This window comes from Bufo gargarizans, chromosome 6 (assembly GCF_014858855.1).
Source record: "Bufo gargarizans isolate SCDJY-AF-19 chromosome 6, ASM1485885v1, whole genome shotgun sequence".
Taxonomy (NCBI): Eukaryota; Metazoa; Chordata; class Amphibia; order Anura; family Bufonidae; genus Bufo; species Bufo gargarizans.
In genome coordinates, this window is record NC_058085.1 from 146462670 (window position 1) to 146486402 (window position 23733).

General features: G+C 43.3%; 2 protein-coding genes across 9 annotated transcripts in view; one reads left to right on the plus strand and one right to left on the minus strand.

Moving 5' to 3' along the window:
- The window catches only part of FAM149B1 (family with sequence similarity 149 member B1), a 49295-nt gene extending 48335 nt beyond the window's left edge, over positions 1-960 (minus strand). For 4 of the 7 annotated variants that reach the window (XR_006390391.1, XR_006390392.1, XM_044297725.1 and 1 more), the window contains exon 1: positions 879-960. The gene's annotated coding sequence lies outside the window, so the exon portion shown is untranslated. Of the gene's footprint in view, positions 1-743 lie in introns of all 7 variants that reach the window. The other 3 variants (XM_044297723.1, XM_044297722.1, XM_044297724.1) reach the window with 3 other exon arrangements.
- A 38-nt stretch (positions 961-998) lies between these two features.
- On the plus strand, positions 999-22426 carry ECD (ecdysoneless cell cycle regulator). 2 transcript variants are annotated; one of them, XM_044299173.1, is made up of 14 exons: positions 999-1103; positions 2139-2359; positions 4842-4959; positions 7284-7371; positions 7797-7972; positions 8428-8620; positions 8740-8868; positions 10292-10417; positions 11721-11806; positions 12534-12640; positions 13506-13680; positions 20771-20838; positions 21494-21699; positions 21810-22426. In XM_044299173.1, the coding sequence occupies exons 2-14, from the start codon at positions 2158-2160 to the stop codon at positions 22050-22052; spliced, it is 1917 nt and encodes a 638-aa protein (XP_044155108.1). In that variant the 5' UTR covers positions 999-1103; positions 2139-2157; the 3' UTR covers positions 22053-22426. The 2 variants fall into 2 exon arrangements, with proteins under 2 accessions (XP_044155108.1, XP_044155109.1); XM_044299174.1 differs by having other exon boundaries at positions 21813-22426.
- Positions 22427-23733: the final 1307 nt, after the last annotated feature.

The window sequence follows — 23733 nt, forward strand, 5'->3', positions numbered from 1 at the left end:
CACAATGTGTACCATGTACATAGTGCTCGTAGATTAGTGGCAGCCACAATGTGTACCATGTACATAGTGCTCGTAGATTAGTGGCAGCCACAATGTGTACCATGTACATAGTGCTCGTAGATTAGTGGCAGCCACAATGTGTACCATGTACATAGTGCTCGTAGATTAGTGGCAGCCACAATGTGTACCATGTACATAGTGCTCGTAGATTAGTGGCAGCCACAATGTGTACCATGTACATAGTGCTCGTAGATTAGTGGCAGCCACAATGTGTACCATGTACATAGTGCTCGTAGATTAGTGGCAGCCACAATGTGTACCATTACATAGTGCTCGTAGATTAGTGGCAGCCACAATGTGTACCATGTACATAGTGCTCGTAGATTAGTGGCAGCCACAATGTGTACCATGTACATAGTGCTCGTAGATTAGTGGCAGCCACAATGTGTACCATGTACATAGTGCTCAGAAATTAGTGGCAGCCACAATGTGTACCATGTACATAGTGCTGGTAGATTAGTGGCAGCCACAATGTGTACCATGTACATAGTGCTCGTAGATTAGTGGCAGCCCCAGAACAGAGAAAACTGCAGTGATCTGCAGGACAGCAGTGTGATCTCTCCTGTCCATCGAGAGTGGTGATGCCCCCCATGCCCCCAGTTGGGCGAGGCACTTGTGGCTGTCTCTACTGAGGCCCTGTCTGGAAGGACCCCGCAGAATAAAATTTGCCAGGTCCCATGTACCATCTGGAGTCTGAAGACTCTAAAGCTCAGGTCTATTGGTAGAGAAACCTGTGACTTGTGGTTGCACTGGGAATCCAACACTTGACCCTTTCCTCTCCACAGAGACACCGACCCCCTCTGCGCTGTCGCGTTCACCTGCGTTGAAGGCTCCCGCAGTTCGCAGCTGTCAGGCCGCCGTAAGGACGCTCCGTAGTCGTCATGACTCCGGACACGTCACTGCCAGCGACGGCCTCCTGTCACATGTTCCTGCTGGAGGCGCTTGCTAATGACGTCACCGCAAAGCCCGCCTCGTTCCGTTGTATGACAGGAGAGTTTATTTTCTACGGAAAGAAGCGGAGGATTGTTCAGATTGTGGTAACGGTAAGCGCCATACTGACCCTCATGTGTTTCTCAGTTGTAGTCATCCTTCACTCAGTGGTGCAGTGACTACTATGGCCCATGATGATGTGGGTGCTGGGTAATTGCCTATGGAGAAATGTTAATGCCACTTCCTTGGTGCCCTGGGTACTGAAGGGGTCAGTGGAAACATCCTTGGTGGTCTAGGGTTTTGAAAAGGTCAGTGCCAACATACCAAGTGGACTAGAGCAGTCACCGGGATTTGGGGCATAGAGCTGAGGACATGGGTAGCTAGATGGCCGCTAGCACATCCACAATACCCAGTCCCCATAGCTCTGTGTGCTTTTATTGTGTAAAAAAAAAAAAGATTTGATACAAATGCAAATTACCCTGAGATGAGTCCTGTCCCTGACTCATCTCACGTACAGGACTCATCTCAGGTTAATTTGCATATGTATCAAATCTTTTTTTTTTTTTTACACAATAAAAGCACACAGAGCTATGGGGACTGGGTATTGCGGATGTGCTAGCGGCCATCTAGCAACCTATGTCCTCAGCTCTATACACAAAATCCCGGTGACAGGTTCCCTTTAATGTCAGCATCCTTGGTGGTGTAGGGCAGTAAGGGGTAATGATGGTATTACTAGTGGTTTAGGGCTGTAAGGGCACCCCTGGTGGTCTGTGTGATGGAAAGGCCTGTATCTATAGCCTCCCCAGGCTATCATGGTAATAGAGCTCCCTGAATAAAGGACTGCCAGTTTAGGAGGACATCAACTTTCACCAGCCTCCCCTAATTATTTACAGTCCTTGCCTTACACACTGTGTGATCAGGGCTGACAGTATCAGACTGTGTATGGACACACTGTATAGACGAGGGGAAGGGGTTGTCAATTTATTGATACATTTCTAGAAGGTGTAAAATAGGAAGGGCACGATAAACAGGTCGAAGGATGACTGCCCCAGAATTCTCCTTTCATGGGGAATGTCAAGAGAAGAGAGAGGTCCTCTTGAGGGAAAATGTGTTATGAAGATTGTCTTAATACTCATCTACCCTTTTAGCTTACAGATTGTGCACGTCATGGAGAAGCAGAAGAAAATGATGGTTTTGGATGATTTTGTAGAATATCGCCTTTTCCTGGTGTCCGATGAGCCTGACCCTGCGAAGCTCAAACATATTTTGCAGCAATACATAGAAGAAATACTGGCTAGACTTGCTCCATTACTGGCTGATTACATCTGGCAAAACCAGGCGTTTAATCTGAAGTATAAATCTAAGAAAGGTAACAAGATATCAACAGACAAAGATCAGTATAAGTATCTGATCGGCAAGGGTCCGACTGCTGGGGTCTCCACCAGTGACTAGAACAGGGGCCTATGTTCCACCTTTTGAATGGAGCGGCAGACATGCATGCATGTCCGCCGCTCCATTCAGCCCTATGTTGCTTTCAAACAGGGCAAATGGGCCCCCAATCTAGTGCTCGTCAGTGACCCCAATGGTCAGACCCCTACCAGTTAGACACTTATCCCCTATACTGTGGATACTTTGTTGTTGTGAGACACCCCTTAAAGTGCATCTGTCAGCAGATTTGTTCCTATGAAACTGGCAGACCTGTTACATGTGCACTGAAGGCATCTGTGTTGGTGCCATGTTCATATGTGCCCGCATTGCTGAGAAAAATGATGCTTTAATATATGCAAATGAGCCTCTAGGAGCAACGAGGGCGTTACTGTTGCACCTAGAGGATCTGCTCTCTCTGCAACTCTCCACTTTGAGTGACAGGGACAGGCAGGGAAAACGTGATCCTACCTGGCCCTGTCAATGTGGAGAGGGCGTGGCAGTTGCAGAAAGAGAAGATACTCTAGGTGTAACGCCAACGCCCCCGTTGCTCCTAGAGCCTTATTTGCATATATTAAAACATTGTTTTTCTCAGCAATGCGGGCACATATGAACATGGGACCAACAGAGATGCCTTCAGCAGCCAAGCGCACATGTAACAGGTCAGCCACTGTCATAGGTACAAACATGCTGACAGATGCCCTTTAACAAGATTCGTACTGAAGGCTTCTCCAGTTTTACAGATACAGCACTGTGGGATATAAAAAGATGTGACATTTGCTTAACTTCTCATCATTTTCAAGATGTCTTTTTGCCCTGATCATGTTCATCTGTCATCAGTAAAGGGCTCTCTTGTAATCAGCGGTGTGCCAGTATGAAGGCGATCTGTAGAGGGTCTCAGCCCCTACAACAATGTTCCCATCCACTAGCAGCAGGCAAAGACATTTAACATGGTGAAGAGTGGAAACAGAAAGTGGGAAATGTATCCAAACTGGTGCAAAGGAAAACTGGCTTAGTTGCTCATAGCAACCAATCAGATTCCACCTTTTATTTTCTAAAGAGGCTCTGAAAAATGGAAGGTGGAATCTGACTGGTTGCTAGGGGCAACTAAGCCGTGTTTTCCTTTACACCAGTTTTGATAAATCTCCTCCATCGTGTATTAGAAAGTGGCAGTCACTTTATTATACAAACCCTTTAAGGCTGGCTTCACACAGCGTTGAACTCGCAGCGTGTGTCTGCGAGTGCGAGAGGTCCCGCCCCGTCCTGACCTACGTGGCACTAATTGGATCGCATAGCATTATATTGATTTATGATGCTATGTAACCCTTAGAGTTCTGGAACGTATTGGATAAGGCCTCTTTCACACGACCGTATGGCTTTTTCAGTGTTTTGCGGTCTGTTTTTCACTGATCCGTTGTTCCGTTTTTTGTTTTCGTTTCTGTTCCGTTTTTACGTATGGCACAGGCATATACAATATAAAATAATTACATAGAAAAAAATTGGGCTGGGCATAAAAATTTTCAATAGGTAGTTCCGCAAAAATGGAACGGATACGGAAGACATATGGATGCATTTCCGTATGTGTTCCGTATGTTTTGTGGACCCATTGACTTGAAAGGAGCCACGGAACGTGATTTGCGGGCAATAATAGGACATCTTCTATCCTTTAACGGAACGGAAATACGTAAACGGAATGCATACGGAGTACTTTCCTTTTTTTTTTGGCGGAACCATTGAAATGAATGGTTCTGTATACGGACCGTAAAAAACAGCCCGTAAACAGAAAAAAAAAAACGGTCGCGTGAAAGAGGCCTAACACTGAAATAAAGCTGTCAGTGTTATTCAATATATTTCAGAACTCTGGTTACATAGGGTCGCATAGCATTATATTGATTTATGATGCTATCAGTGCTACGTAGGGCAGGACGGGGGCTCTCGCAGACACACGCTGCAAGCTCAACGCACTGAACTCGCTCATGTGAAACCAGCCTAAAGTCTCATTCACACGTCCATATCCGTGACAAGGTGGTCAGTGATGCCTCCGTGAAGATGTCTGTCATGTATCCGTGTTGGGTCCATATGTCCATTTTTTGCTGTCCGTGTGTCACTGCGTGGCTGAAAAATATTTTTTCAAATAATCTCTAATGATCTGTGAAACACGGATGGCATCCATGCTTTTCACTGACCCATAGACTATAATGGGCGTGATGGACTAAATAGAGCATGCATCCGTGCTAAAATACTGAAGTGTGAACACACACATTAAAATGAATGGGTGTGTGCGCTTTCCGTGGAGAACACCACACATACATGGAACGCTGTCGTGTGAATGAGGCTTAACACGGAAGACATTTGTGAAACTTGTGATTTACTGTCTTTCTTTGTGGGGATCCCAGACTACATGTAACCTTGTTTCTTTTTATTAGGAGACGTTCCAGCTCATATTGGAGGAATCACACATTTTGGTGATAATATAGAAGACGAGTGGTTTATAGTTTGCCTAATCCAACAGATCACAAAGGACTTTCCAGAACTAGCTGCCAGGTACGTGATTCCTGCTACATTTACATAGCAGACACATGGCACAAAGCAGAGCTCCGACTCCTATTCAGCACAGAATTTCAGACCTGTGTACATTAAAGGAAAAAGAAAAATGTTTGATTGGAGATTCCAGAGGTAACTTGGAGGTTCTCCCTTTAAGATGTTTTTAGCATCCATACTAGCCAGCTAGAGGTGAGTGTTGTCATGCCTCAGAACTGCTGCTCAACACACATCAATCCTTATTTTGACACTTAAACCCTTCAGGACCTCTACCATACATGCATGGTAGAGGTCCGGGAATTAAATATGACACCCGTCCTGCTCAGAAGCTAAGTGTGCGCCATAGCTAGCAGACCCCCAGAGGCATTGTCCATGATTGTCAATAACACCAATCACAGACATTTAACCCCTCAGTTGCCATGGTCAATTGCAACCATGGCATCAGAGTAAGGCCTCATGCACACGACCATTGTGTGTTTTGCGGTCTGTAAATTGCAGATCCGCAAAACACGGATGGCGTCCGTGTGCGTTCTGCAATTTGCAGAACGTTACGGACAGCCATTGATATAACTGCCTATTCTTGTCTGCAAAACGGACAAGAATAGGACAGGTTATATTTTTTGGGCGGACCACGGAACGGAGCAACTGCGGCTCGGATGCGGACCAAAACAACGGTCGTGTGCATGAGGCCTAAAAAGCAGAAACATAAAAAAAGGAAAATCGCAGGGTCCTTAAAGGGGTTATCCAGCCCCTATAATGCCTCCAAAATGCCTGGGCCCCTCATACTGGTTATACTTACCCTGCTCCCCGGTGCCTGCACAGCCGCCCTTGTATCTCCATCGCGGGTGACGCTAAGAAGGCTCGTCCCCTTTGCGGCCTGCTATTGGCTGCCCCCACCCCTATCCCCCTGTCACCGGATGTTTCAATCCATGCGACGAGGAGATGCAGTGGCGGCCTTGCAGTGAGCAGGTGCCCGGAGCAGGGTAAGTATGACTTACATATGGGGCCAGGGCATTAGGGGGGACATTATAGGGGTTGGATAAACCCATTTATGGGGTTAAAGAGGACCTCTCCTGACATGCCTGTTTTAGTAACTAGTTGCATTCCTCATGCAATAACAATTCTGGAGGATCTATTCTATCTTGTGTCATTAGTCTGTTATTCCTACCAGACGTTTCTAAATGAATTGGCAACTGGGTGTTGGGGTGTGTGCCCCGTCTGACACTATCCATTCATTCCTGCCAGTGGCAGATTCTGCAGGGACACTCTCCCCATTTGTAACACCCAGTTGGCGATTCATTCATAAGCTTCTAGTAGTAATAATAGAGCTATGGCAAAACAAAGAGTTGTAAGAATAGATGTTCCAGAATTGGCATTTTCATGTGGAGCACAATTCTCATGATATCACAGTCAAGTTAGTACCTGCTCCATCTGTATAATAGAGTCAGCGACGCAGGGTAAAACTGTAAAGGTTACACATTTGTCATGTTGATTGTTGTATTAGTAGAACGGTCATCTTCCTGTAGAATTATTACAGATATTCTTCTCGTAAGTTACTACCATGGAATCATAAGGAAGAGACTTAAAGGGAACCTGTCATCTAGAAAACGCATAATAAATGAGTCTTTGCTGTACGGTGCTTCTTAAGTCAGAAAAAAAGATATATTCAGCTGCACGCTATGTAAATTAGTGCCTTGAAGTCAAGGGGACAGTGGTATTCTCACTTCAAGTCAATCTCGCAGCGCCCCCTTCCCACCCCCACCCATTCACTCAATGCCGGACACCTGAACGTAGTCTCGCGCAGGGTCTGTGTCCCTGCGCACAGTTTCCACTGTGAGTTACTTTTTAGCAGCGCAGGCACAGCCTTAGGCGTGTGAGCGCACCACTACATAATAGCGTGCATCTGCGCCACCTCTTGGAGCAGGAGCGCATGATTGTATAGTGGCGCGCTCGCACACCTAGTCCGGTGCCTGCGCATCGAGGTGCTGAAAAATTGCTCACAGTGGCAGGAAACCTGCGCGACACTACATTCAGGTGTCTGGCATTGAGTGAATGGCTAATTCTGTCAATCAAATGCTAAGCGAGCGTGGTGAGTTTGACTTGAAGCGAGAAAGCTGCTGCCCCCTTGACTTCAAGACACTAATTTACATAGCGCAGGCAGCTGATTAAAACAATCTTTTTTTTTTCTGACTTTAGCCGCATTGTACAGCAAAGAATCATACTACAGACTTCAGTACGGTAATGCTGGCGCTTTATTATGCGACTTCTAGGTTTCGGTTCCCTTTTAATTGTTTGAGGTTCTTATGCGGCTCCGATATGTATTGCAGGGTTGAGGACAACGATGGCGAGTTCCTGCTGATAGAAGCAGCCGATTTCTTGCCCAAATGGCTGAAGCCAGAGAATAGCTCTAATCGGGTAAGTACATTTCTTTACAGTCTACCCCCCTTTAGGGGTCCATTCACACGTCCGTTGTTTCTTTCCTGATCTGTTCCGTTTTTTTGCGGAACAGATCTGGACCAGTTCTGTACCCATTAATTTTCAATGGGTCCTGAAAAAAATCGGACAGCACAATGTCAGATTTTTTTTTTCAGGACCCATTGAAAATGAATGGGTACAGAACTGGTCCAGATCTGTTCCGCAAAAAACGGAACAGATCAGGAAAGAAACAACGGACGTGTGAATGGACCCTAAGGCTATGTTCACACACTAAACCCCTAACCGAGTCTGTAAGCACAGCATATAGTAGCTCTATAATCTATAGACCTGTGAGAAAACGGATCCCGACAAGTCGTATTCCACTGCTGAGTTTCTGCTGATTGCTTGTGATTTTGCCTCGCCAGGTTTTTTTTCACCATGGAAAGCTGTGCATCATACCTCTGCAGCAAGATGGGGGCGATCTGCAAGACCCAGCTTCAAGTATAGACCTATCCCAAGCCCTGAGGTTACTCTGTGCTCACCCAGAGGCCTGTGCAGCGACAGCATCCATTGCTAATGCTATCAAGAGGCGAATTAAAGGGTATTTTATTCTTCTTTCTCATTTCACACCTTAGGGACTTTTAGAACTGTGTATTTATTAGATTTTTTTCACTTGAATTAACAAGGTTGGTCCGCAAATAACATTTCTCACCTAGCCACATGTATGACCAGCGGAGATCCAACTGCTGGAACCCCCACTGATCATGAGAACGAGTGTCACTGACTCTCTCCCAAATGAATGAAATTACCATTGCTCCATTGATTGTTTGTGGGTCAGCAATCTCCAGTAGGCACATCGGAGTGAATGGAGGGCGGCCATGCGTGCACACTACTGCTCAGAGGTGATCATCAAGCAGGTCCTCATTTAGGGGATTGTATTTTAGTACATTATTGGTAAAGCAGTTCAGATTTGTTTGTAAACTACAGTATTAATTCAATGGCATGTACACAGTTGATTTGTTTTAGTAGTTGTTCTCATTTGAAAATATTCAACAGGTACCCTGAAAGCATTAAGGACTCCTTCCATCGAGCCCACTGTTTGGTTCCAGCTGAGATTGCAGCTATATTAAAGGAGCGCCCACAGTTGGTATCAGCCGCAGTGCAAGCGTTTTACCTCCGGGACCCTATTGACCTGAAAGCATGTCGCACATTTCAGCATTTCAAACCTGAAAGGCTCGTGTTCACATCTGTAAGAGCATTTTCTTCATTCTCTATTCCTCTGATCGCCCATCATGCCCCATACTCCTGTATATTATTACTAGTTCACTGTACATATGTTTCATGGATTCTGCAATCTCTCATCCACAGGTGACATTTACAAAGTGTCTATATGCTCAGCTCAGCCAACAGAGGTTCCATCCGGACAAACGCAGCGGATACACCCTTCCTGCCCTCTCGCATCCCAAGTACAAAGCGCATGAGCTGGGAATGAAACTGGTAAACAGTGTTAGATTGGTTTTAATTTACAGTAGGGAAAATGACGAGTATACCTCTATCTGATCTAATTGATGGAACGGTTTATCACCTCACTGTTCTTATCTCCTATGTAGTTGTGTGGAGCAGGAGCGTACATGGAGCTCAATTTAGCAATAAGTAGCGCCTATGTCGGTTTGCATTTTTTATTTCAATTACATATATGGGAGATTTAAAGGGGTATTTCGATAAAAGACAATGGGGGCATATCGCTAGGATATGCCCCCATTGTCTGATAGGTGCTGGTCCCACCTCTGGGACTCGCACCTACGCCGAGAACGGAGCAGGAAGAGTGGTGGCTGGAGGACCCCGGCCACAGCCAAGCGCTCTCTATACAAGTGAATGGGAGTGCACCGCGCTTGAGTGGCCACCGCTCCCATTAATTTCTATGGGGCCGACTGAATTGACCGAGCCAGCGCTTGGCTATTTTCGGCGGCCCCATAGAAATTAATGGAGGGTGGCTGTGCATGCGCAGTCCACCCTCCACCACTTTTCCCCGCTCTGTTCTCGGCGTAGGGCGCATCCTAGCGATATGCCTCCATTGTCTGTGATTGGAATACCCCTTTAAAAGCTTATACCCCTCTGGCGCCACCTGTTGTTTGTTTGTTTGTTTGTTTGTTTTTTTGTTTTTAAGAGAGCTTATTTGCCATACCTTTTCTCAGCAATGCATGGCCTATAAGGCCTAGTACAGGGATGTCCAACCTGTGGCCTGCAGCTATCAAGGCATGCTGCGAGTCGTAGTTTTGCAACAACTGGAGGGACGCAGGTTGGACATCCCTGGCCGAATACAAACGTCAGTGTTTGGCGACTGATTTCCATCAGATGCAAGTCAGAACCTTGTCTCTGTGTAGCCCCCCCCAGATACATGTGAGATGATATTGCTTTTTCTAATGGTGTCCTGCATTAGATGTTGACAGCACTTTAATAAAAAGGCTACTTTGCTTTACAAAGAACCATTTGTAATAATAATAAGGTCTTGGAATTGTCTTTTAAATTTGCTGTTTTTTTTAGAGGGGTCCTGAAAGTGATTAGCATAAAGAAAGAAAAGCCACTTACCTCTTCACCAATGCTCTGTTCCATCACTGAGGGTCTTGTCTCCACTGCTTCAAGTACCTTGTGGACCAGAAGTGTGATGTCCATCACGTGCACTGCTTTACCCAGTCACTGGTCTCAGCCTGCCACTTGGGGACACACCACTGCTGAAGCCAGTGAATGGGTCCCACGGTGCACGTGACAACGTACAACAGCGGGAACAAGACCATCGGCACTGGAACAGAGTGCGGTGAATAGATTAGTGCCTTTTTTCTTCATGCTAATCACTTTCAGGACCCCCTTTAGGTGGACTGCATACTCAAACATCTTTATCATTAACTTGGTTTTCCATTAGGCGCACGGTTTTGAAATCTTGTGTTCCACATGTGCTGGGTCCACTGGATCGGCCACAAAACATCCTTCACAGAGCCCACTCTGGACTGGGTTTTTAAACAACTTGAAAAAGAATGATTTCTTCAAGGTATGATGAGTTTAATTATTCACCTAGATTATATGATGGGAGTGAACATGGGACATATGTCTGCCCAGATTTATCTGCACCTGAAGGAAGGATGGAAAATAATATAATGAATGTGGTCTGTGTTCTGTAGCCTAGGTTTTGATGAATTATATTCATAATGCTCAGGTACCTTGCAGTACATATTGTTTACCTACAAAATATTACAAGTGTAAAAATGAACCGTGGCCTAAACAATTTAGGGTTAACTTCAGCTGATTTATGAGTAGTATATGTAATATGCATCGATAGATTATCCTTAGATGGGGTACCAGGAGTCTGACATCCACTGATCCCAAACATTTAAGGCCAATACTAGGATCACCCAGCAATGTATATACACCACAAAACTCCTTTAACTTACAGAATGGGGATGCACATGCACAGTATACAGATATGGTGACCTGCACATTTGAATTAGAGTAGATAAGCTTTTCTGTTCCAAAGATGTGTGGCCTTCTCAATGGGTCGGTCAAAGAAATGAGAAATTAAGTGGCGCTATACAGATAGATTTTATTGAATAACTCTGTGTCTATAAAATGTTTTAATTAAATGCAATTACAAGAGTATTTGTATAAAGGAGCTGGTTTGAAAACTGTAGAATATTTTTGTGGGACAGCCCCTTTGCCTAGTCCGTCTCCCAGCTGCCGGTCCTATTTCCTAATTTTGGCATAAAGATTGTCTGCCAACCTAAACAAATTGCATCTACCCTGCATGGCAGTAACACAGCAATATACAGCAAAGCTGAGAAGACTGTTTCTTAGGATTAACTTGTGAGCAAGCAAGTACTATTTCTTTTCATTGCTTCAGATGTATAAAATTATAAATCTAGAGGAGAAATTACTGTGGTCTACTATAGGGGACTATATTTACAGCTGCCAGAGGGGAAAGAAAACTGACTGAGAAGTTACCAGAGACTACATTTACTGCTACCAGAGGGGGAAGGTGACTGACTAGGGAATTTAGTGGGAACTATATTTACAGCTCCCATAAGGGGAAGGAGACTGACTTTGTGATGTGGAGCAGGGTGTAATAAAAGACGTATAGAGTTCATGCAAGGGGTTGGGGAGTTGTAGAAGAAAACAGAGAACTGGGTCAAGCAGGGTACCCTCAATAGAACTGATTAGCAGTAGTGCTGAGCGGGACATGAAGAGAGTATAAAGTAGATTAAAATAGTGGTTAATAGCCTTTTGGTTTAATAAAGACATTTTTATTATATGCCATTTCTGTTGTTAGACTTTTATTGATGACTCTGCGTCACGTTTAGGGTGAAATGGAGGGATCAGCGCAGTATTGTGAACTAATAAAGAAAGCGGAAATTTACTTCCAGCAATCCATATTCAAGCCAGACAGGTAAGAAAAACAAAATAATACAAGGCAAAAATCCAATAATCTGGAATCATGGGACTGGTAGCCAGATTATCAACCATCAGACAGAAAACGGCATGGCACAAAGACATACAGGGGGAGATTTATCAAAACCGAGGGAAAGGAAAATTGGCTTTGTTGCCCATAGCAACCAAGGGTTCCAACTTTCATTTTCCTAAGAGCTATGAAAAATCAAAGTATTAAGCTGATAGTTGCTATAGGCAACTAAGCCAGTTTTACTTTACACCAGTTTTGATAAATCTCCCCCACAGAGTACAACTTCTAACTTTTCCCAATAACTGCGCTGGCTGTGGTAGATCATAGGAAAGTCCCTGGTGCACCCACCTGGCTCAGTGTGCAAACACATCACGTCCACTCTGACATGTGCTCTGGGGAACTCCCACTAATCCTTGGGACCAGTAGTGGACCACTGTGTATCCAACAAGTGGGGAGAGACTTGAAAGAATATCCCTTTCTGGGGTATAGGCACATCCGCACTTAGATTTCATAAAAAATCATGTAGCTTCATTTCACCTATGGTGGCAGGACACCCTGTGATCAGGTGATCTTTTGGGACCTGTCTAAGAGATTGTCCAAAGCTTTCCTCTACCTCTCATGTTATGCGGGCTCCACACCTGGGCATAGTAGGCGAGAGTGTTTTAAAACACATGATATGACAGTGATTTTACCCGGTCTTATCGATTTTTATCAGTTCAGCGAACCTGAGTCCTGGTGAAGAAGTTCTTAAGTTACTGAGCACCCTGAAAGTTAACATGGAAGAGCTGAAAAAAGAAGAGGCCCGTCTTCCTCCAGAAGAAGGTAAAGTTTGGTTACATTCTTTGAGATAAGTAGAGATGTCAAAAAAGCACCACACAGAATGGCATTTGAAGGTAGTTTAAGCTTTAATGAACCCATTTTTATATATGAGGGAACTACATTTATTATTTCTCCGTTTTATCTGGAGTAGTTCCATAGATGGGGTAACAGCAGCCTGCATTCTGCTCATGTAGTTGTCTTTCCTGTAGCCCTGCAAGCTTACTATTGCACCATATACAAGCTTGCACTTATCTACCGCATTTTTCGCTTTATAAGATGCACTTTCTTGGGGGGGAAAACGTCAGTGCGTTTTATAAAGTGAATACTAGTGAGTACTTCCATTAGGGAAGCGTTCACTAGTATGCATTAGATGCAGAGAGCGAAGCGCTGGGAGCGCAGCCAGTACTCACCCTCCCTGGTCTTCTTTACCTGGGGCCGCACTGCACTGTTCTGACTGCGTAGTGTCCGAACATAGTGTGCGCACTATGCAGGAGCGGCAGAGCAGGAAAGGTAAGTGAAGTTATTTATTTTATCTCTGATCTGAGGTCTAATGGGGGTCTGGCATGGGAGTCTGACATGGAAGTCTGATCTGAGGTCTAATGGGGGTCTGAGATGGAGGTCTTGATATGAGGTCTGATGTGAGGTCTTGATATGGGCGTCTGATGTGAGGTTTTGATATAGGGGCCTGATAGGTCTGATGAAAAATATTTTTTCTTATTTTCCTCCTCTAAAACCTGGGATGCGTCTTATCAGGTGTATCTTATAAAGCGAAAAATACAGTACTTCTTCAGACCACTCAGTGGTTAAGAGTATAGTGATTATAATAAGATCACCCCCCTAACCTTGTAACATGCTTGTTTGCTTGAAGATGACAGCTGGTTGGACTTGTCACCAGAGAAGTTGGAACAAATCTTACAGAATGCTGTAGGTTTAAAGGAAGTTCCCACTGAATCTGAGGAGCAATACAATTTGTCTGAAGTGACTGATAGCATGAAGGCATTTATCTCAAAAGTGTCTTCACATGAAGGAGTAGAACTGCCCTGGTATGTATATTCATCAATATGCTACAGTGTTGTGTTTTCTTTCATACAAGATAATTAACTTCCCATGCCGTACATTGCTCTACATGTGTTTGAGATGACATTTACCATAGTGGTTCAATCTTGTAGCTCCTGAGAAAGTCAAGCAGAGACGAAGCGACACAGCATGTTCCCAGTGTTGATGCAACTTTATTCTTGCATTTGGAAACAGGGCTGTGGAGTTAGATCATTGAATCAAAGCTAGTTTTGCATGGATTTGAGTCAGTAGAAATGTACCTACTCCAACTCCAGCTTAAAAAAGTATTCTGTTATTAATAATGTGTAATTAATGTTTTAACTTTCATATACATTTTTTATCAAAAGCAAAGGATAATCAGGGTGTTCTAGTGGTGATAGAAAATAAGTTCTCGCCTCTCCTTATACTATAATCAGTGATAAGCAGGGTGTTCTAGTGGTGATAGAAAATCAGTCCTCACCTCTCCTGCCCTTATACTATAATCAGTAATGAGCAGGGTGATCTACTGGTGATCGAAAATAAGTCCTCACCTCTCTTGTGTTCTCTCCTGTACTTATACTATAACCAGTGATAAGCAGGGTGTTCTAGTGGTGATAATCAGTCCTCACCTCTCTTGTGTTCTCTCCTGTCCTTATACTATAATCACTGATACGCAGGGTGTTCTAGTGGTGATAATCAGTCCTCACCTCTCTTGTGTTCTCTCCTGTACTTATACTATAATCAGTAATGAGCAGGGTGATCTACTGGTGATCGAAAATCAGTCCTCACCTCTCTTGTGTTCTCTCCTGTACTTATACTAAAATCAGTGATACGCAGGGTGATCTAGTGGTGATAATCAGTCCTCACCTCTCTTGTGTTCTCTCCTGTACTTATACTATAACCAGTGATAAGCAGGGTGTTCTAGTAGTGATAATCAGTCCTCACCTCTCTTGTGTTCTCTCCTGTACTTATACTATAACCAGTGATAAGCAGGGTGTTCTAGTGGTGATAATCAGTCCTCACCTCTCTTGTGTTCTCTCCTGTCCTTATACTATAATCACTGATACGCAGGGTGTTCTAGTGGTGATAATCAGTCCTCACCTCTCTTGTGTTCTCTCCTGTACTTATACTATAATCAGTAATGAGCAGGGTGATCTACTGGTGATCGAAAATCAGTCCTCACCTCTCTTGTGTTCTCTCCTGTACTTATACTAAAATCAGTGATACGCAGGGTGATCTAGTGGTGATAATCAGTCCTCACCTCTCTTGTGTTCTCTCCTGTACTTATACTATAACCAGTGATAAGCAGGGTGTTCTAGTAGTGATAATCAGTCCTCACCTCTCTTGTGTTCTCTCCTGTACTTATACTATAATCAGTAATGAGCAGGGTGATCTACTGGTGATCAAAAATCAGTCCTCACCTCTCTTGTGTTCTCTCCTGTACTTATACTATAATCAGTGATACACAGGGTGTTCTAGTGGTGATAATCAGTCCTCACCTCTCCTGTGTTCTCTCCTGACCTTTATACTATAATTAGTGATAAGCAGTGTGTTCTAGTCGTGATACAAAAATCACACCTCACCTCTCCTGTGTTCTCTCCTGTTCTTATACTATAATCAGTGATAAGCAGGATGTTCTAGTGGTGATAATCAGTTCTTACCTCTCCTGTGTTCTCTCCTGTTCTTATACTATAATCAGTGATACGCAGGGTGTTCTAGTGGTGATAATCAGTTCTCACCTCTCCTGTGTTCTCTCCTGTTCTTATACTATAATCGGTGATAATCAGTCCTCACCTCTCCTGTGTTCTCTCCTGTTCTTATACTATAATCGGTGATAAGCAGGGTGTTCTAGTGGTGATAATCAGTCCTCACCTCTCCTGTGTTCTCTCCTGTTCTTATACTATAATCGGTGATAAGCAGGGTGTTCTAGTGGTGATAATCAGTTCTCACCTCTCCTGTGTTCTCCCTTGTCCTTATACTATAATCAGTAATGAGCAGGGTGTTCTAGTGGTGATAGATAATCAGTTCCCCCCCTCTCCTGTCCTTTATACTATAATCAGTGTGTTCTAGTAGTGATAATCAGTTCTCACCTCTCCTGTGTTCTCCCCTGTGCTTATACTATAATCACTGATAAGCAGGGTGTTTTAGTGGTGACAGAAAATCAGTTCTCACCTCTCCTGTGTTCTCTCCTGTCCTTTATACTATAACCAGTGACAAGCAGGGTGATTTAGTGGTGATGGAAAATCCATTCTTCCTCTCCAGTGATAAGCAGGGTGTTCTAGTGGTGAAAGAAAATCAGTTATCACCTCTCCTGTCCTTTATACTAGTTATCTTCATGCTCCAAGGCCCTTAGTTACAATGCCTGAAACTGTGCTTAATTAATTAATTCCTCGGCATACCTGCAGTCATCTCAGAACTGCTAGACAGAACAGGAAAGGTTTCCCAGGGCTAAGTAATTTTTCACAAGTGGTCCCAGCCTGTCTCTGCTATGGAAAGAATCATACTTACTCCCCGCTGCTCTAGTCCTTAGTGGCAGCTCCCGTGTCCATTTTCCAGTCTGCGGCTTATTTAATTCATCCCTAGCACGGGCATGATCATCTGCTCCACTGCAGCCAGCTTCAACTGGGATATGTCTCCTGTGGATATACAGTTGAAACCAGAAGTTTACATACACTATATAACAAGACACATATGCAAGTTTTTCTCAATATCTGACATGAAATCAGAATAAACCTTTCCTGTTTTTGGTTAATTAGGATTACCATAATTATTATTATTTGCCAAATGCCAGAATAATGAGAGAGAGAATGTTTAAGGCATTTTTATGACTTTCTGCAAAGTCAAAAGTTTACATACATTTACGTATTTGGTACCATTGCCCTTAAACTGTTTGACATGGGTCAAACGTTTTGGACATCCTTCCACAAGCTTCTCACAATAGTTGGTCAAAATTTGGGCCCATTCCTCCTGACAAAACTGGTGTAACTGAGCCATGTTTGTTGGTTGCCTTACTCGCACCTGCCTTTTCAGCTTTGCCCATAAATTTACAATAGGATTGAGATCAGTGCTTTGTCATGGCCACTCCAAAACATTGACTTTGTTATCCTTAAGCCACTTTGTAACCAGTTTGGCAGTATGCTTCGGGTCATTGTCCATTTGGAAGACCCATTTACTGCCCAAGCTTAACGTTCCTGGCTGATGTCTTGAGATGTTGCTTCAGTATTTCCACATAACCTTCTTTCCTCGTGATGCCATCTATTTTGTCAAGTGCACCAGTACCTCCTGCAGCAAAACAACCTCACAACATGATGCTGCCACCCCCGTGTTTCACAGTTCGAATGGTGTTCTTAGGCTTCCAAGCTTCTCCCTTTTTTCTCCAAACGTAAAGATGGTCATTATGGCCAAAAAGTTCAAGTTTAGTTTAGTCAGACCACAGAACGTCTCCAAAAATGTAGGTCTTTGTTCCTGTGTGCATTTGCAAACATTAATCTGGCTTTTTAAAATTTCTTTTGGAGTAATGTCTTCTTCCTGGCAGAGTGAACTTTCATCTTCACAAGGTCTTTTGCTTTTGTTCTTGGGTTGATATGCACATGTCGGACCAAAGCACGTTCATCTCTGGGACATTCCCATCTTGTTTGTACTTGCATATAATTGTTTGTACAGATGAATGAGGGACCTTAAGGTATCTTGAAATTGCACCCAAGGTTGATCCAGACTTGTGCAAGTCCACAGTTCTCTTCCTGATATCTTGGCTGATTTCTTTAGACTTTCCCATGATGCTACACAAAGAAGCAGTGTGTTTCAGGTGTGTATTTAATTAACTCAGATGTTGCCAACAAACCTAACAGAAGCTTCCAAACACATGACATCATCATCATATGGGCAGTCCAGAATAGTTTAAAGGCATAGTCATCTTAGTGTATGTAAACTTTTGCAGAAAGTAATACAAATGCCTTAAAACATTCTCTCTCATTATTCTGGCATTTGGCAAATAATAATAATAATGGTAATCCTAATTGACCAAAAACAGGAAAGGTTTATTCTGATTTCATGTCAGATATTGAGAAAAACATGCAGATGTGTCTTTTTATATATTGTATGTAAACTTCTGGTTTCAACTGTATGACCGCTGAATCCAGTCATTGGCTGCAGTGGCGCAGATGATCATGGGCATGGCGGAAAGGAAGTAAACAAGCCGCGGACCAGGACACATGGGAAAAAGTCATCAGGACCGGAAGATGGACACACGGGAGCCAGTGCACAGGACAAGATGATGGACACGGCAAGCCAGTGTGCAGGACGTGAAGATGGACACACAGGAGCCAGTGCACAGGACGAGATGATGGACACGGCAAGCCAGTGTGCAGGACGTGAAGATGGACACACAGGAGCCAGTGCACAGGACGAGATGATGGACACGGCAAGCCAGTGTGCAGGACGTGAAGATGGACACACGAGAGCCAGTGCACAGAAGCAGAGCTGCAGGGAGCAGGGAAGTATGAATCTTTCCTCGGTGGAGGCAGGCTGCGGCTCCTGTGAAATGTTAGCTATTCCCAGACATCCCTTATATGACAAAAAGTGAATAGAGCAGCTGCACTTTTTACATGTTTCTTTTATTCCTGATTAGACTTTCACACAATTCTCTGCATTTCCAGGACATAAAAATAGTTTTTCTAACTTTCTCTGATGACAAATTCATAGATTTCCTGAAATTATTAAGTGTATAACAGTGTTTTCCAGTTATTAAATACATGGTGCATTTCATATAAATATGGCTTATGTTCTAAGTAACCTGATTACTTAGGCTACTTTCACACTTGCGGCAGCAGGGTCCGGCAGGCTGTTCCGGCAGGGGAGCAGCCTACCGGATCTGTGCTAACGCTAGCCCACCGCGCAGCCGGAAGTCCACTCCGGGCCCCATTCACAATAACAATATCTGGCGGACACATTCCTGGGAAAACCTCGCTGTGTGTGGGTGAGCATTATACTGTTGAAAAATGCATGGGTGTGTAATAAAGGTGCCACCTGCTCATGCTTGTCAGCAGATCAAATGATCTTCTCTACCTGTGTTCTGGGCAAGGTGGGTAATTTGCCAAAACGACCATCCTGCTTCTCTCAGTCCAATGATGTGGGCAAAATGTCTTCGAGTGTGTCATAGAGGCATGTCCAGCAGTTATTGAAGTTACACTACCCAAAAGTAGCCTCTAGAGAACCTTTTTATAGGGCGGCGGGGAAAGGGAACACCACTCTTTTATGCACTCTTGTGGCAAGTCCCAGTGTCTAGGGACCACACATGTAATCATTTACATATCTGCCTTAGACATAACTGCATGCCAATCTTTGCAGCAATGCGACATTTCTATCTGGTGCGTTTATTTTTATTTATTAAATATAGAGTGTATATATGATCAATAATAGACAAACCCAAAAAACAGCACTTTTCAAGTTATACAATAACTGCAATATCCATGAAATAGCTGGAGAATCTGTCACTGAATTGACTTTTCAATTATGTCTGCTTAAGCAGACCCTGTCAGCTTCCACATCACTTCTAAAGTAAGCATATGGCCTTGTAGGTCACATTCACCTGATCATAAGCATTCCTTTCCTTTGCAAATCCATGCTTGAAATAACCTTTTGCCGACCCTGGACGGGAATGCTCGTCCTAACTGGCCGATACTTGATGCCTTAGGACGAGCATTCTCATCCTAGGGTTAACTGGCTGGCCCACATGCGCTTCCGCAAACAGCAGCAGGGGCCCGGCTGATACTGACAGATGTATTGAAACAGGGATCAGACCCTGAAATGTTGAAGTCCCATAGTGGGACAAAAAAATAATAATAATAAAAGCAAAAAAAAATAAAAGTTAAATTTTATTTTTTTTTTTTAAAGCGCCTTCTCCATAAAAAGAGACACATAAAAAATAGAAAAAAAACACACATATTGGGTATCGCCGCATCCGTAACAACCTGCTCTATAAAAATATTACATGAGCTGTCCAGTCAACACCGTAAAAAATGTATAAAATATGTGCTAAAAAAAGCAATTTTTGTCACCTTTCATGACAAAAAGTGTAATACCAATCAATAAAAAGTGTTATGTACCCCAAAATCATAAAAAAATGTAAAAAAGATATGGCTTGCAGAAAATGGAGACATAAAAACATTGTTTTTGTTTTTAAAAATGCTTTTATTGTTTAAAACCAAAATATATATAAAAAAACAGACATATTAGGTATCGCCTATCGTTTACTTTGCCAGACCAATTGTGAATATGAACAATGGCCATATGATTGGTCATGAGCTCATACAGACGTATTCCAATCCCATTTAATAAGGCTACATACAGATGTGTATTATAGGTCTGTATGTAAGTAAAGGTAGGTCTGTGTTAAATATCCACAATAAGTGCCGACAAGGAGGTGAAAATCTGGAAATGGCCGATTGTCTGTCGCTCCACTGTTTCCTTAAAGAATACATGGCAGTCTAACAAACTTAGAACCAGCCCTGTACCTCACATGGATCCAGAGATCTCCCCATTCATTGCTCCAATTGCTCTGCTAGATTTATTTCAGACTGACAGCTCAGGGGGTATGCCCTTTTTCGGGCGGGGGGTCCTTTCTGCTGCAGCTGGTGCCGGTGCAAGGATGGTACTGAGCATGTACGTCAACCTTGGTGAGCTGGACAGAGAATTTAGAAAATGGGTGAACAGCAGGTGGCGCTATACATATAGTTTTCTGTGACTACGGTAACTCAGTTGCTTTCCAAAATTTTTAATTATATGCCATTACAAAACTTTTCAGATCCAGGTGCTTGTTTGAAAAATGTAGAATAATTTCAGTGGGGCAAACCCCATAGCAGGGAATGGGGCTATGGAGACAGCATAGCTTACTGTGCTACGTTATTTGAGTAACATCCATTCACTGCTTTGCCATTTATGAATCAGAGGAGCACTGGCCACTTGGGTGTTTCCACAATTCTGGCCACCCTCAGCCAGCGCTTACTGTGGTTATTCCCATCTCCGCCATTAAAGTCCATTGAGTGTCAGGTTTTGAGGCGCTGTTTCTAATGTTAATACATAATTTTGTTTTATATGCAGGAATCCTGCAGAAGCGCCAGTCACATTCGATGTAGATTCTTTCACAAACGCTTTGGAAAGGATTCTTGGTGAGTTTCATTTTGTTGGGTTACGGTTATATCGTTTGTGTGTGCATAAATATATACCACAGGCTAAATAAAACTCAATTTGCTATTGAAATTTCACGACTGCGCCATACGTTCTGGATCCAGCACATACATGTATGCTACACATGTGCCGCGCTCCGCCACGTTGGCAGAAAATGGCACCTGTGCAGTACGTTGTGCAGACCATTGTCCACAGCAGAGAAAATCACTGGGCATGTACCGGTTCTAGAAGGAATGGCACAGAACATTACAATCGCATACAGGTGAAACTTGAATAATTAGAATATCGTGCAAAAGTTCATTTATTTCAGTAATGCAACTTAAAAGGAATTGCATTAATGCAGCTTAAAATTGGAATTTAGTGAAAAGGTTCAATATTCTAGGCTCAAAGTGTCACACTCTAGTCAGCTTATTAATCCATACCCCCTGAGCAAAGGGTACACGAGATTGTGACTTTGGGGTTTCATAAGCTGTAAGCCATAATCATCCAAATTATAACAAAAAAAAGGCTTGGAATATCTCGCTCTGCATGTAATGAGTCTCTCATATGTTAGTTTCACCTTTTAAGTTGCATTACTGAAATAAATGAACTTTGCACGATATTCTAATTTTTCGAGTTTCACCTGAAATTCTACAGGTCCAAGTCCAGAGGAACTCGATTCTGATGATTTAGAGTCTGAAGAAGACTTTGAGTTACTGAACAGCGATGAAGACTTGGATGATGATCAAGCCACTCCACTGAATGCAGATGCCCTGCAAAGCCTACACTCTTACATGGACGTTATGGACAGGGAACTGGCACACACAAACATTGGGAAAAGCTTTACCAAGAAGACTAATGTGGTAAGGAATTATTCAGGTCCAATTAAGTAGCTAACGTGTTTATGATCATCGCTTTCAAGTGTGATTTTCGCCATATCAGATTAGTCCTGATTGTCCTCTTTCTTTTTAAGCAGGAAGCAGTCAATCCCAAGACCGCTAAAGCTAATGAGAGTAACTCTGAGGAAGAGGTGAATGCCGACGAGTCCGACTTGGCCCCAGTTGACTTGGACTTAAATTTGGTCACAAATATCCTTGAATCATTTAGCTCCCAGGCTGGACTAGCTGGGCCAGCTTCCAATTTATTACAAAGCATGGGTGTCCACCTTCCTGATAATACTGACCAGGAGACAGCTGGCACAAGTTTACCGCGCTGAAATAACCCACGGACTCCTATGTTAACATTCTGGTACTTTCTTGTGTCTTACATATCTGCTAGTAACTTCAGGATCTGTAGGGGATTGGAGCATATCCAAAATGTGATCTAATCATTGAGACCCTCACCAATGACAAACAGCTACCTTCATTAATGCACTGTATTGCAGCATAGCCCCAACCAGGGCAATGGAGTTAGACTGATCTCGCATGGATATGCCAGTGGAAGGCACCGATCTAACAGTATTTAGCTTTCACACTTGCGTTTGGTGTGGATCCGTCAGGAATCTGCACAAACGCTTCCGTTCAGACAATACAACCGCATGCATCTGTTCAGAACGGATCAGTTTGTATTATCTGTAACATAGCCAAAACGGATCCGTCTTGAACACCATTGAAAGTCAATAGGGGACGGATCCATTTTCTATTGTGCCATATTGTGTCAGTGAAAACAGATCCGTCTCTATTGACTTACATGGTGTGTCAGGACAGATCAGTCTGCCTCCGCATCGTCAGGCGGACACCAAAACGCTGCAATCAGCGTTTTGTTGTCTGCCTCCAGAGCGGAGTGGAGGCGGAACAGAGGCAAACTGATGCATTCTGAACGGATCTTTATCCATTCAGAATGCATTAGGGTAAAACTGATCCGTTTTGGACCGCTTGTGAGAGCCCTGAAATGGATCCCACAAACGGAAACCAAAACGCCAGTGTGAAAGTAGCCTAAGTAGAATTCTAAAGCTAGAATAATGTGCTTCCTCCATATTGAGCTGCATTTACTGGTACCACAATCTTCTGCCCAGTAAGGTAGTAAGGCTAGGGCTTAATGGCGACTTTTGGCCACACCGCTAGTTGCAGCCACACAAAAATCCAGTAGGGCTGACATCGCGGAACCTTTTGGTTTACAATGTGATGTGATCACCTTCAATAACAGATGCAATGTAGTAACATGATACTATGATCTGCATGTCTCAGTGTAGCCCTAGCCTTAAATGCGTTTTTGTCTCACTTCAACAAATAGCATTTATCATGTAGACAAGGATAATACAAGGCACTTACTAATGTATTATTATCCATATTGCTTCCTTTGCTAGCTTCATTCATTTTTCCATCACATTATACGCTGCTCGTTTCCATGGTTACGACCACCCTTCAATCAATCAGTGGTGGACATGCATGCACACTATAGGAAAAAGCGCAGGTCTCTCTGGTGGCTGGGACCGCGGGAGCTCACATAGGTTGGCGCTTTTTCTTATAGTGTGCAAGCACGACCACCAGTAATCAATTGCGGGGTGGTCGTAACCATGGAAACGAGCAGTGTATAATGTGATGGAAAAATGAATCCAGCCAGCAAAGGAGGCAATATGACAATCACAAAATTTGATAATTCTATAAAAACTGGGTGGGATGTACAAGGGAGTCAGATGCAGCACTTTTTGCTGTCTGTAGTATACATGTTTGTTTTGTAGAGTTGTATATTTTCTTATAATGTGAACGTTCTTTTTAAATAAAGAAGAAAACTTTAGTACAATGTAATATAATAAACTAAAGATATTTTTATTATTTGCGTGAATAAACTATTTGCAATTGCAGTGCTGTTTGTTTGCATGAAACTATGCTAGACAAAGCATTTACACTGGAAGTCTTTATCTTTAATTTTCATAAAGGGGGCAGAATTGGTAAAAA

Coding starts and splice junctions, on each gene's coding strand:
- ECD (XM_044299173.1), top strand. CDS start 2,158: ATGGAGAAGCAGAAGAAAATGATGGTTTTGGATGATTTTGTAGAATAT. Junction 8,621..8,739: donor AAAGGCTCGTGTTCACATCT/GTAAGAGCATTT, acceptor TCTCATCCACAG/GTGACATTTACAAAGTGTCT. Junction 13,681..20,770: donor GAAGGAGTAGAACTGCCCTG/GTATGTATATTC, acceptor TTTTATATGCAG/GAATCCTGCAGAAGCGCCAG.